The sequence below is a fragment of the Acomys minous genome, assembly GCF_964271855.1.
Source record: "Acomys minous genome assembly, chromosome: 1".
Lineage (NCBI taxonomy): Eukaryota > Metazoa > Chordata > Mammalia > Rodentia > Muridae > Acomys > Acomys minous.
Window position 1 is genome coordinate 166,698,872 of NC_140483.1, and position 15,576 is coordinate 166,714,447.

Below are 15,576 nucleotides of genomic sequence, written 5' to 3' on the forward strand. Positions count from 1 at the left end.
CAGGCTCAAAGGATCCTCCTGCCTCTGCATCCTTCCCTCAGGAACTACAAGCTGGCACTACCAGGCCCTCACAGAGCCACCTGCCTCAAAGCCCAACACATTCATGTGGATTCTGAAAACTGAACACATGTCCTCATGTTTATAACTCAAGCACTTGATCAACTGAGCTGTCATGTGACTTAAGCGGTGCCACCCTTAGTGGCCTATTTAAATGTCTATGTCATCATTAGTGTTTATCTGGGCTGGGATTCATCTAGCTTTGACCTTAAAATCTGGATTGAATGAAGAATCTTAAAGATTTGCATGACCTTCAGGAGGTTTGTTTTATTATCCTTAAGGTAGTTTCATTTAAGAGACAAGTTCAGGGATGTTGACCCACCTCCCTTCCTATTTCTTCATAAAATGTATATATATTCTATGAAGAAAATCTACCTTCCTGGTATCAAAATACATACCTAAAGACTGTCATGGCTTAACATTTTATAATTGAGTCAATGTAGCTATAGCTATATGTCAACTAAATTCATTTTGACAGGAACCACATATGTAAAGCATGTCTGAGCACATCATAAGGGAAATGTAACTACGAAATTCAATGTTGGCATCCAAGAGTACTTTGTGATTGTCTGCTCCATGATGATGACAAATAGTTCCACTTGGGGACTTCATGACTATGCTTTCTATACAGGTTTTCTTTTTCTTTTTATTTCATTCTCTCTCTCTCTTTCTCTCTCTTTCTCTCTCTCTCTCTCTCTCTCTCTCTCTCTCTCTCTCTCTCTTTCTCTCTCCCTCTCTCCCTCTCCCTCTCTCTCTCTCCTTTCAAGGCAGGGTTTTTTTCTCTGTAGCCTTGGCTGTCCTGGAGTCACTTCATAGACCAGGCTGACTTCAAACTCAGAGACCAGCCTGCCTCTGCCTCCCTGAGTGCTGGGATTACAGGCGTGCACCACCATATCAGCTATTTCTGTAGTTTTTAGTGCATATGGGCAGGTTCTGAATAACTTTCCTGGGTTGCAATCTAACTTAAAAAATTTTTTAAAAATGAAATTAACTTTTTGTTTATGGCACCTTCATACAACAAATGTACCATCACTATTTGCTCTCAGTCATTACCCTCTTCCAAACATTTTGCCACCCATTTTCTTTTCTATTTATTTATTATGTAGACAGTGCTCTGCCTGCATGTACACCTGCAGGCCAGAAGAGGGCATCAAATCATATTATAGATGGTTGAGCCACCATGTGGTTGCTAGAGATTGAACTCAGGACCTCTGGGAGAGCAGTCAGTGCTCTTAACCTCTGAGCCATCTCTCCAGCTTGCGACCCATTTTCTTAAATCACTAACTTATACAAATGGCAGCATACCTTTAGAAAAGAAAGTTATATTTCTTTCAACAACCAATGTAGTTATTATTTTGGGGAGGAGGATACATGAGCCACAGTGAGCAGGTGGAGGTTGGGCGACAACTTTGAGGTCCAGTTCTTTCCTACCTTTACATGGATGCTGAGGATTGAACTCAACTTGGATGGCAAGTACGTCTACCCACAGAAGAAGCTTGCCAGATATTTTAATGTAACGTAAATCACAATACTGTTGCTCAGTAGTAACTTCCAAATGACTTTGCCTTTATTTTTGTTCCCGTTACTTTACATGTATAATTCTCTCTTTCTCCTTCTTTATGTGTGTGCTGTGTGTGTGGTGTGCTTCTTATTGGCACAAGACCTAAAAGAGTAGCATTTCTCCTTTGAGGCCAAATTTCCTGCTTCTCCATCTGAAAATGTTTTGTGTACTGCTCAAATGATCTTTATAGCCAAGCTTATCTTGCACCAAATGGAGTACCATGTCACCAGCTACATTATCGTTTTGAGGTTTGTTAAATGGTTTATATCGCAAAGCACAGAATATACTCTCAAATTAACGAGCAGGAGACGAAGAGTTGGCATTCGCTACATCAAATCATTGTACAAATAAATAAAAATGATTTTAGATCATGTAGAAAATGGCGAGTGATACTCAGTCCTGAAAGCCCCCTCTCCTGTGTGTGAATGAGCCAGAATGAAGCACAAGGCATGGAGTTGAGTGGAATGCTCAACTTCAATCTTGCAGCTTCTCTCTTACCCTTCTCTTAACCCAACATAGAAATGTTAGAAGTAGTTTATGAAGGGGCTTTGGAATTATAAGGTGTCAGCCACAAACACAAGTTAGTTATCTTACTGGCTTCTATCAGAAGACATGTGGTCCCATTCAGAACTCTCCAGACTATTGTTGAGCAGTTACCTCTGTGAGATGGGCAGGCATAGCTTTAATTCTGCTTTCTTCAACAGATGGTCCCATTTTGAGGGTCTATTATATTACACTATAATACCTATCTGGAATTATGCTATTAATTTATGATATAAAGTAGGTTCATAAAGTATTTTTCTTATCTTTCTATTATAAACTTCCATGATTTGATTTGAGTCCCTTATTCAAGAAGACATTTGAATCACTCATATTGTAAAGAGCTATGGTGAAATTACATGAGCATATTCATACACTGTCACAGAACAGAATAGGTCCAGCGATAGAGAATATATAGACTCTAACTAGGCAACTTGAATTCATTGTTACTAGGGACATTTGAGAGGAACTCGGGCATCTGGAAGAGACAAGCTGAATGTTAACATGTACGAACAATTACACGTACAGACACTGTGTGATGATATGGAGAATGGCAGTCAGAATTGAGTAAAGGTCTAAATATACATTTCAAGAGGAATTCATCATTTCGATATGTATAATAAAAACTTCTTAAAATTGCTTGTCTTTTCTCAAATACACTAAAAAGATTATGATAGTATATTTTTATATGTGAACTAATATTAATAATGGATAAAATACATCTATCTTTACACTAACACGTCATCCACGAATGCTTGAATGACTCCAGCGTTATGTTCTTCTCCATTTTTAATAGAGTAAAAACATATTAATTGAGGCCCCAAGCGCCCTTTGGAAAATGCATGAAAATATTTTTAAAGAACATTTTCCATAAAAAGGTAAGATTTAACCCTGATTATAAGGGTAATAGTTAATCTTTTCCATTTTGTTTATGGTCACACACACATACATACACACACACACACACACACACACACACACACACACACACATTTTGTGTTTATCGATTTTTTTATTTTTGTACCAAAGTGAAAGCCGTGTGTGTGGTGGGGCAGCGGTGGGGCGGAGGCGCACTGCATCCGAGGCATCATGCCTTTCCATCAAGGCTTTCCTACGGATCTTAGTACAGGCCCTGGTTAACAAGAGCAATTTGAATGAGGATGTTTATTATCTCCCAGAGTCAACAAGCTGCAAAGAGAACATTCAACACAGAATCATTTGTATTTCTGTTTCCTCGCCTAATTCTTCTCAACAAAACAAATGCTCTCAGTGGTCCTTACCTGCAGTGCACAACCATTGGCCCTGCATCAGGAGGGTTACAGGTTTTGACTCTTCGTAAGAAAGCTAGGAAAGGTGTGGGGTGCTCCGGAACACCGTGATCAGGCCAGGCGGTGAACTGGAACTGCCGCACTTCCCTCTTTTCACTTGAGCCATTCTGTGACACAGAAACACTGGGCTCAGACGTTGCGTTCTAACCTTAATTGGTAATGATGAGTAACAGTGAAACATGCTGTCTCGGTTCTTTCCTCTTAGGGTATAGCCTTTGAAGACACATTACCTGGAGACCCAAGTCCTTAGCTATCCCTAAGTGACCAGTATTTGCTCAGGCTGGTCAGCTTTCCCTGTGAGAAGCACTCTGCCATCTGGCTGCAACCATCAGGAGTGCTCTTGTCTATTTACAGGAAGAATTAGTTCTTCCATTTTGGGGAGCCTTTCTTCAGAGCTCAGGTCTCATCGTTATTGATAAAACCCTAGTTTAGGAGAAAAGGGCTGGACGATAATTCAGGAATGATTTCATTCTTTCCTGTTGCCAGTGGGACCGAGACTTCAGTAAAAAGATTAAAGGATTTGGCTACTTTAAATAATAGGAGGAAAGGGCAAAACAAAGACAAAGAGCAAACCTTATAAAGCGCAAATGTCCGGACACAGTATGTGGCCAGCTCCACGGTATCCAGCAGTGTCACCTGGACCAGCCCGTGGGTTTCTGTGCCTCTGCTGGGCCAATACTGGTCACACTTCACCTAAAGAGAGAAATGACAGATTCAGGCCGAATGCTCATCAACTCTTCTTTTAGTTTCCTTTTGAGTTGCTGTTGAAGGAAAACAGCTTCTCTGCATTTCATTTTATGTTGATCTTTTCCTGGCATGTATTCTTGTTATCCCCAAATATGTAAATTGCTGCCCTGATGCCAATGTAAACCACATTTTAAAAACTGGTAGGAATATTAAGCAGTAACAAATTCAATTTTCTGGGAGAAAAATAAGTTGCAGATTGTTGCTGAATAAAATATGGAGAGAGATATTTGAAATTTTAGAGTACTTGGGGAAAACACATTCGTTATTGGGTAGACACTATGATTCACATCAGAAAGATTATACTTAGACATTTAAACAGACATTTAAACCACATGGCTAGATAGCATTCATCTATCAGGATTTTACAGGCACACTCTATTCCACAATGCTCTCCCACAATTTACAAATACATGTATTGAAAGAAAAGTAGAAATAATTTTTTAAATCTATCAAATTGTAATACACAACATAAAAGCGATATTTAAAATACATGATAAATGGTATTTGTATGCAAAGCAAATGAAAACTGTAGCATCTATGGGAACAATCTGTCTGCTCTTTCAGTATGGTTTTGGAGGGTTATTATAGCAGTTCACTTTAAGTATTACAATCCATTTACTTAAGATAAATGACCTACTATTTTCATGTGGAGTGGGACAGTCCATGTAAGAACTACTCAACCCAATTAGTTTAGATGTGACAAAGGATAATTCCAACTCTGCAGTTAGCCTCAGAGTTACTGCATGTGTCCACTGTGCAGCAACGAGCATAATAAAAATGACAAAGGCATTATAGTTTCTAGTGAGGTCACAGGTCAGAAAATATTTACCCATTCTGCTACAGAGAAAAGAAAAGTGGAAGTGCTATTTCACTGCAACCAAAGGAAATCCATCGAGCAGGTGAAGGAGGAGTTCTGACTTTTTTTTAAAAAGGGAACAATAGAAATTATGATTTTTGAACTGCACAAAGGCAACAGGCATTGTTCTCATAGATGCTAAGAGTTTTTGGTCTAGTGAACAGAATTATTAGATAATTATTTGTTTTTCAACTTAATGAAATACTAACATTCTATGAATGACACTGCAGTTTGGTTGGCATTGAATCTGTGTCCTCTGGCACTCAGGCCATTTCTGCATTGACATCAGACCGTCTAAAAAGGGACAGTTTTCACCCACTAGACAATTTCATGGACCAGAAAAGGGAGGAAGACACGTCACTCTGTATCTATATAGTTATGATGTAGAAATTGAATGCATAAGGTTTGATTCATCTGCCTTTCTCTCAACCAGATGAACACACAAAATAATCTCTTTGAGTAAACAAGCAAAAACAGAGATTCCAATTCAGATTTTTTAAAAAATGAATTGCAATAATATTAAAATACATTTTAATACTTTGTATGTTTATACATTTTCCACATCCACAGAATAATATAGTCTTTTTATTTTGATCATAGGCTACAACATAAAATAGTTACTTATTCAAGGGCAATACTGATGTTCAATGTAGGCTGAACAGCTCCATATCTCTGACCATTTGTTAGAGCCACATCATACTTGACAAAATTACCAAAGTACTAGTTGAAAGAAGCGACACTAAACAAGGAACGATAATTTATATAGAAAAAGTCCACAAATATTAGGCTAAAGACATTTTTTTAAACCATGAAAAAGTCACTAAGTTGATGTTTTGATACAAAGGGTAAAATACCTTGGTAGGCTCATCCTGTGGACATGTACATATATGGTGTTAGCATGGGATAAGAGGCTCCACCCATGGTCACATGGGCAGTGGCCTTCTGTTTTGACTCATTTTCAGTGTGGCCTGCAGATTTTATCTGGTTCCACAGGGTCAAGAGCTCATATTTAGAGATAAGTAATATTTGAAGGCTTTCATTTTTAGCCCTACACTATGCAAATATTTCCTGATTCCAATATCAGACTATGACATATAAAAGTATGAGAAAACAGGTGTTTCAAAGAGATTTACTATTTTTGTGTAAGGACTTTAGATGCACCATGTTTTTATAAAAATATTTCTTTTAGTTTTTAATATTATAATTGCATCATCCCTCCCCTCCTTTCCATTCTTCCCTTCAAATCAACCCATGGATCTGTCCTTTCTCTCTTTCTAATTCATGGCCTCTTTTTTTCCATTAATTGTTGTTACAAACTTCTATGCTTATGCATATGTTTCCTAAATATATAAATACACCTTCTCATGCAGTATAATGTTACTTCCATGAATGTTTTCAGAACTGATCATTAAAAATTCATAAACAAGTGTGGATGCATCTACAACAAAACTCACAAAGGTCAAGGATCACTGCAGATACAGGGTGGAAAGATTGTAAAAGTCAGAGGATCAGAACACTTTCTGTGAGATTGGGACTCCTGGTAATGTCAGAAGCTACATCCATAAAGTCTTACCAACATGACTACATAAACATGCACAGAAGAAGGACAACAGCAATAGAAATGGTAAGGTGGATCAGAGAAAACCCTTGAGGCCTCAACCCTACATAAAGAAATGAAGGCAATAAAGGAAGCCTGAAAGTGGGAAAAAAGTCTTCACCAGGGAAGAGCACACCAATTGGTTAATCATTAAGTCACTAATTTGAGACATACCATTTTTTAAAATGTAGGCACACACTACTTTCCTCTTAGGATTGCCTTCAGTGTCATCCATACATTTTAGTATACTGTGGTCTCATTTCCATTCAGTTCTTGGAATTTTAAAATTTCCTCTCTGTCTTTTCTTTCACTCATTATTCAGTTGGTATTCAATAACATGTTCTTTAGTTTCCATGTTTGTGTGTTTTCAGTATTGTCTATAGCTGTTGATATCCAACTTTGTTCATTTGTGATCAGAGCGAATGCAGGATGCAATTTTGGTATCTTAATTTTTGTTGAGGATTGTGATGTGATTTAATATGCAGTCTATTTTGAAGAAAGTTTTTTAGCTGCTGAGACGAATGTGTATACTTCATTGTTTGGGTGGAGTTTTCTGTAGTTATATATTAGAGTCATGTGATTCATGATGCCATTTAACTCTAGAGTTTATAAGTTTAGTTTCTTCCTCCCCCCAAACCAATGAATCTGCAGATTATACAGGACCTACCAAAATAAAACCCATATGAAATAAATAAAAAGATCCATACATCAAATGACAGAGAAGTAGTAATTTAATGTTCCCTAACCAAAAAAGCAAAACAAAACAAAGAAATGAACTATTCTAGGGCCAGATGCATTCAGTGCATAATTCTACCAGACCTTCAAAGTTCAACACTCCTCAAAATATTTTACAAACTAGGGAAGGGGTGGGGCGGAGGGACCTTTCCAAATTGCTTTTACACTACCAGTGTTATCCTGATTCTAAACCCAAGCAAATATCCACTCCTGCTTTGCTAGATTTATGTCAGTTTATATAGGCTAGAGATATCAGAGAGTAGGAAGTCTCAATTGAGAAAGTCCCTCCAGAAGATTGGGCTATAGAAAACCTGAAAGATATTTTATTAATTAGTGATTGAAAAGGGATAGGCAAGCCCATTATTGGTGGATCCACCCATTGGCTGGTTGCTCTTAGTGCCTAAAGAAAACAGGCCAAGTAAGCCAGTAAGTAGCACTTTTTGATGACCTCTGATTCAGCTCCTGTCTCGATTCCTGTCCTGATTCATCTCAGTGATGGACTGTGATATGGAAGTGTAGGCAAAATAAACCCTTCCATCCCCAAGCTGCTTTTGGTTATGGTATTTCATTACAACAAGAGTAACTCTAATTAAGTTAACTCCTCAAAAGAAAATGCTCACTTATGATAAAAGTCCTGGAGAAAACAGGGATAGAGGGGACATATCACAATATAATAATGGCATTATACAGGAAGCCCACAGCTGCCAGAATCCTAAATGGAAAAAAAAATCCAAATATTTCTACTAAAATCAGAAACAAGATAAGCGTGTACATTTCTCTCCATTCCTATTCAGCATTTTAACTGAAGTTGCTGATTAAACTGATTAGTTTCAGGTAGAAGAAGGAAACTTGATCTTTATCTTGTAACCCTAGCAAAAACTCAACTACAAATAAGTGAAGAACTTCAACATAAGACCCAATAGCCTGACTATGGTAGAGGAGAAGGTGGGGAATATACTGTAACACATTGACACAGGAAATGATTTCTGAACAAGACATGAATAGCACAGGCATTAAGACCAAAAATTAATAGATGAGATCCAATAAAACTAAAAAGATTATGTATAGCAAAAGACATCATTATTCAAGTGAAGAGACAACCCACAAAATTCGGGGGGTGGGAGGGGAATCTGTACCAGCTACATATCTAACAGATGGTTAGTATTTAGAATGTACAAAGAACCAAAAATTAAAAATTAACAATCAGCCAATTAAAAAATAGGGCATGGATCTAATCAGAGAGTTCTCAAAAGATGAAATGCAAATGGCTGAAAAAATAGTTTTTTAGATGTTCAGCATCCTTAGCTATCATGGAAATTCAATTTAACTACTATGAGATTTCATCTTATCCTAGTCAGAAAATCTATGATAAAAAAGAATGAATACAAATTCTGGCATTGATGTGTGGTTAGGGGAAATACTTATTCACCACCAGATGGTTTCAAACTATTGTGTCAGTTTGGCGTCAGTGTGGAGGTTCCTTTAAAAAGCTAGAAATTGATGTGCCAGATGATTTATCTGTACCACTCCTGATATATTTCCCATACTACTCTATTCATAACAGCCAGGAAAATGGAAATAGCCTAGGTGTGCATCAACTAATGAAAACATAAATAATATGTGACATATTTACACAATAGAATATGACTCAGTTACGATATTTTAAAATTCATAGGAACGGGAGGTCACTCCATAACTGAACATGGTGGAACTGAGCTGGTGCTTGACTAGAAGCCTCACCCTACTGAGTAACACTGGTATCATTGGAAGGCACTATACATGCTACTGGAGGAGAAAAGTTATCATTTTGTACCCAGGTACAAAAACTATGAGCTACAATAATAACCTACTGGCAAAATATGCCCACAACACAATGGTGACACGAATAGTATTGAAACACTTCCTAATAAGATTTGAGGACTGCTGCATGAGATAGGACCTACACCTGAAATTGTTAACAAGGCTAAGAATATGATACTAGATATTCCAGTGGCCCTGGGGAGAACCTACTAATATTTTGCTAAATGAACACAGCTAGAAAACAACTCCTAAAAACCTATTAGTATATTAATAGATGCATGCATTGCAAAACAGTCAATAGAGCAGCTTCTTGAGTACATAGCAATGAACATAGAGACGTGTGATAATGTCCAGATAGTTGGAGACTTTATCACACGTCTCTCTTTGAGGCTCAGAAATATATGTGGAAAAGGAGATGGAAAGATTTTAAGAGTCCAAAGGTGGCAATAACTCCAAGGAAATAGCATTTTACATGTGCAAGAGGGCTGACAGGAATACAGAGTCAGTCTCTGGACTCATGCACAAGACCTTCAGAAGCTCAATCCAGACAAAACCCAGCTTGGAGAAGGAGAATGGGCACAAAGACCCACTCAGGGCCAAGAAGTTATTTGATATTGATATTTGCTAAGGGACAATCAGTTGTCTCCAATGAAATGACTCTGGATATATCAATCAATATTTTAGAGTAGGCTTCCTGCTCAGGAGTAGTTGTCAAATATATTGTAGTACATGGTTTGTGTGTGTATGTGCATGCATGCATGTGTGCATGTGTGATGTGTGTGTGTCTGTGTCTGTGTGTGTATATGTGTGTGTGTGTGTGTGTGTGTGTGTTAAGAAAGAGAAATACTATGGAGTTGGTGGGTAGGGAGGTGGGGAAACATTTGGGAGTATTTGGAGGACAGAAAAGACTATGATCAAAATATATTGTATATAAATCTCAAAAAATAAATACATTTCAAGAAAAGAAGTTTCCTGCTGGGTGAAGTGGTATTAGCAGTGATGCATGCCTTCAATATCAGCACTCAGGAGGCAGAGGAAGGCAAGTCTCTGAGTGTTTGAGAGCAGCCTAATCTACAAAGTGTGTTTCATGCTAGAAAAGACTACACAGTGAGATTCTTCCTCCACACCTTCACCCCCAGCAAAAAATATAAATCATGGTAATCACATAATTGGCACCATCATAAAATAAGTAACTGCAGGTTCTAGAAAACACAGTACTTTTATCCAATAAAATACAAACTTTTCGTCTTAGCAAAAAGGAAACTCAGAGGTGAAATGGTGGACTATTCTCAGTGAGATAACCCAGATATAGAAAGATAAACATCACATATTTTCTCTGATAGTAGATGTCAGATTTGAACTTCAAATAGGCGTATTCCATTTGGAATACCCATACAGATAAGAAAGTAAAGAAAGAGCCAAGTGAGTGGGAAAATTAAGAGAGTGATTTAATGAGGGGTTGTGGGGGCAGAAAGAATGCAGTAGTATAAAGGGCTAAATGGGGGTAATAGAATAGAAAACATTCACTTGGGATAAGGAGAGGAGGGCAGGGTAGAGGAAAGAATATGGGGAAGGCTAAATAACGTGAAAGGCCTTTCAAAAATCTCATAGGAAACCACTACTGTAGAAGCTTCCTAACACACACACACACACACACACACACACACACACACACACATACACACACACACACACACCCCACATCACATGCACACACAGGAGAGAGAGAGTGGGGCAGGGAGAGAGAGAGGAGTTCTCCTTTAATGGGGTGTCACTGTCCCTTCTAGATACTATAGTTTAACAAATAAAAACCTCATCTTTTGGATTTGTTGCCTAGGAGAGGCCTCATAGACCCTCAAACATTACAGTCTATTGCCAATGCTATTAATTATCCATCAGAACTTGTTGGTAAGACCCTGTTGCTGAAGATGTTGCATAGTTGAGCCATAGAACATTGAGAAATCAAGCTATTACTCACCTGTATGCTTCATCTCTACTGACTACCTTTTATAGAAGTAAAAGGTCCCATGTATGCTACTACTGGAGAAAAGAAATCACTAGTCTTATCTATCTATGAGTCCTCAGACCTATAAGAATGGTAGTACTGGTAATTATGGCCATTGCTGCAGTAATAGAATTAGCATTATGGGAGTAGCCAATCACTTTCCTATTGAATTTAGTTCCTACTCCACAAGATAAAACTCATACTTGGCACTACTATTAGCCAAGAACCTATTGGCTAGACAGGTCATAGTCCTTAGAGTAGAATGTACTATTACTATTCTGCTAAATAGACATAGTATTAAACCAATTCCTAATGGCATAGATCAATCTATCTCTCAACTCTCATTAGAGAAGCTTCTATTTGCAGTAGATGCCAATTAACACAGAGACCCTTAGTTGGGCACAGTACAAAGAATAAGAGAGATGAAAATGCTCAGTCACTCCCCGCCCGCTTCATCTACACCCAAACCTCAGGTATTATCATGCAAGAGGTGGGGAAAAGATCATAATAGCAATATGCAGAAGATGACTATAAGGAAACATTGTCTTCTGGCGATAATCGGACAGCTTCACATTCTAATTCACAGTGGTTATGACACCATGCACAAGACCAGTAGAAACTCAAACCAAACCAAATCTTAGGCACAAAGTCTCACTCTTTACCAAGGCACTACTAGCAATGGAAAACTACCAAGAGAGAAAGGGTCCATTTTCTCTACAATTATAGCCATTGCTGAGTTAACCACACATCCAAAAATACATGGTCAGCACAAACTGAACTTGATGGGATTTTGAAAAAAGACACAAAGTTAGGTAAGTAGAGAAGGAGTAGATCTTGGAGAAATAGTGGTTACATATGATCAAAGCATACAAAATTCTCAAAGAACTAATGAAAATATTATTTCAATAAAGAAAAAATATGTATAATATATTTTGAAAGGGAAAGGGTTCTACAGAGGACCATTAAAGGTGGGCTACTTCCTCTAACAAAAGTATATCTGAGTTCTAGCTCTGGTGCTGGGTAGAAATATGACATTCTAAAATGCTCCAATGATTATAAAATTACAATATCATACTATTTCCCCTTCGTCTAAATAGTTAATCAAATTGACCATTTCATAACATGGCTAGGACACCCACCAGAAGAAAGCTCTGAAGAAATAATGAAGAGATGAGTGGAAAAATGATATAAGTAAAACAAAAGGTCCCTTCCTTGATAGTTGATTACAGAGACTTTACTAACTGAAAGCATGTATTTGTTTTCTCCTTTCTGTTTCTTCTTTGATTGCCAACCCGGGTCTTAATCATGTTTGCCCTGAATCTCTAGGCATTCTCATTCTCTCTCTAAAGACTCTTGTTACCCTCTTTTCCTATAGCTATTCATACTTGTCATGTGCCACAGTGGGCAATCCTATTCTCTGAGGAAAGGGGGAGGGGGAATGAAGGGGGTGAAGATTGGATTGGGAGGAGAGAAAGGAGGTCGTGGTAATAAAGCTGTAAAATGATTACATCGATAAATTAATAAAAACAAAACAAAACAATATGGTCTTCTGCTTTCTCCTCATGCCCCTCTACTAAGTAGCAGTTGAGGCTAGCCTGCACTTCTGGCTTTCTTCTTCTTCTTAAACTCTAATAGAACCATCCTCAAATTTCAAAACAACAAAAGTCATAAATGTCTTCAAAATAAAACCCTGTCATTAGGCAGCTGTGGTATGTGTTGGTGTAATGGGTTGAAGCACTGTGCTTTGTAGAAGGACTTTCATTCTAGCTCATGGTCACTTCAATACGGATCGGCTTAGAAGTGGCACACTGTGGTACCCAACAAAGGTAGCCAACATTAGAATCAGGAATGTTGTGGTTTAGATTGGCTTATTTTTAGATTGCCCATCACTTTCTGAAAGTGAAATCTGCTCATTTCAATTCACTAAAGACTTACTAATTTTGGCACACCATCTGAAGTCCACTTGTAACCAAACAGTTCCCCGCCAGGCTTCTAGTATTCCTGCTCTAAAATCCATCTGTTGCAGGGTACTTTGAGAAGCAAATATAGGGCTAAAGGTTCAGGAGCCAAAGAAGAAGTTAAAGTAGCCAAGTATCAGGGTATATTTTTAGTGGCTAAAAATTAAATATTGAGATGTTAATTTTTATACATTATAAAAATTTTTATGTTATAATAACTCTTTTGGTACTACAGAGTAGGTTAATATTTTATTTAGTGACTTGGTTATTTTTCAGCAAGTGTTATTCTTTGTATTCAACTATTACATTTGGCTATATAGTTTCCCAAGTTATAAAGGTTGTATACTTCCCTGTTTCCCATTACCTTTACTGACTACCCTATACTGAGAGCTAAGAGGCCATTTCAAATGTGAAGTAAGTTATATCAAATCATCAGACATAGTCTCATATATATAAACATGAAGCTAAAGGATATTCCCAGATTAATGGGAATTATATATCATAAAAGAGTTTACCTGTTCATGAACTACTCTAAAATTTTCTAAATTACTTGTCACACTTTAAAAGTCATTCTTTACTTCTTTATGTATCTTCTAGCTATTGATACAGAAGCCTTGCTCTGAGCTTTGGCAATGACTTACACTCTTAAACAGATTGTCACCACAGCTCAGGTTCAGGCACTTAGATATAACCAAAGGATTACACTGTGATATGAAATACCACTTAGATATTAACTTCCCTCACATAAGCTGTTGGCACTGTAGAGTACTGATCTCATCAGTAATCACTCCTAAGGAGCAAGTGGGTGGTGGTGGCCCAAAAGCCCTATAGTCAACTCTATCTGTGGTCTGTCTGTAGCCTTTGAACCAGGTATAATCAATATCACAATTACCAAGCCATACCATTAGCTCACTTAGTACTTCTATACAAGAATAATTTCTGTAGACCAGCCAACAAAAATGGCCCTACGAAGCTGTACATAAACTGTATGTTAGAATCATACTGACAGAAGATAGAAAAAATGCACTGTACCATAAGTACTGGACAGAAGAAAGATTACTTTACAATGCATAAAAAAACGAAGTAACCTAACCCAGCCTGAGAATACTAGATATGCATGTGGTGACAGAAAGGCTTTTCTACCCTCTCTGGGAACTGTTACATCTCCTTTGCCATGGCAGATTTTTACATATATTGTCATGTTTCTAAATGGATTTCAGCTGACTTTGGGCCAGAATCTGTAGGCTGGCATTGTAAGCAGAGAAGACAGCTAGGGAAAGGAAGTATGAAATTTGGTAAGCTAACCAGTATCCAAGAACTGGTCAGATTCTTGCTTTTATCTCACACTGACAAGAGAAAACCAAGAGTGTGGAATTTGCTAGATAATGCCCCAGTCATCTGTTAGCTTGCCAACACAAGCATCACACCTTTTGTTGCCAGTGTCCCATTTACATGAACTATCCAGCACTTTCAAAACAATCCCATACATCATACAGACTCCAGAGGCAATGTTTCTGCTGCCATCCCTAAAGTTGCTTAAGGAAAAAGCAGTTTCTGTTGCCTTAGATAGGCAGGGTTTGGGCTATGATTTCAGAAATTAAATGTTCAAGGCCTTTGGCGCTTCCAGTTCTATCTGGAAAAAGACACAGACCTGGCATTTGGAAAGCATTTGCTCTCTATTAAACTCACTGAACCTTGACAACCAGAGAAGCCAAAAATTAGTCTGCCACTGGCCATGACTAGGCTTTCCAAAACCGATAACAACAATGAAAACAATAACACTGTCATTTATAATCTTCAGTGCGATCCTGTCAGATTTTAACCCTGAATAACTTCAGGCTTAAAAAACAAGCTCAAGGTTTGTTTTTCAAAAAAGAAGAAAACTTTTGACCAGAATCTGTTTTTTTTTCCTTTCTTTTTTTACTGCTGCTGCCTCACAATTGCTCTTAAAGTCACAAAACTAAATATGAACATGTCACCCTGATTCTTGGAGATGTTTACAAAAGTGACATTGAAAGACTAGAGGCCTAAGTGGGCATTAGGTTAGAACCAGTCCACCGACCAAAATATCCAGCTTTGGTAATCTAGTTCCCTGAAATATTACCTCAGTGAGGAATGTATACCAGCCCATTCTCCCATGCCTTGACAGTGTCTGATCTCCATTCATTAACACACATACACCAACATTTAGTTATATGGGGGATTTTCCTATTTTCTGACCTAAGCAACAACCAAAGTCATGTTGCACAAAACTAGTAATGGGTGTTAGCAACTTATTCTATGGGTGATAACGGAAAAGACAATTTAGATCTTTTGAAATTATAAAATTCCTCAATTTTAGGACTACTAATTGACAATTCAAATAGTGTCTCATTTATTGGGTGTCAAAATT

The 15,576-nt window shown here is 37.7% G+C and overlaps 1 protein-coding gene across 23 annotated transcripts in view; it reads right to left on the reverse strand.

Moving 5' to 3' along the window:
• PTPRD (protein tyrosine phosphatase receptor type D) overlaps positions 1 to 15,576 on the reverse strand; it is a 2,167,047-nt gene that overhangs the window by 40,333 nt on the left and 2,111,138 nt on the right. For all 23 annotated transcript variants that reach the window (XM_084785035.1, XM_084785038.1, XM_084785037.1 and 20 more), the window contains 2 exons: positions 4,060 to 4,179; positions 3,439 to 3,593 (listed from right to left, as the gene is read on the reverse strand). In XM_084785035.1, coding sequence (XP_084641161.1) covers positions 3,439 to 3,593; positions 4,060 to 4,179 — 275 coding nt within the window. The remainder of the gene's footprint in view (positions 1 to 3,438; positions 3,594 to 4,059; positions 4,180 to 15,576) is intronic.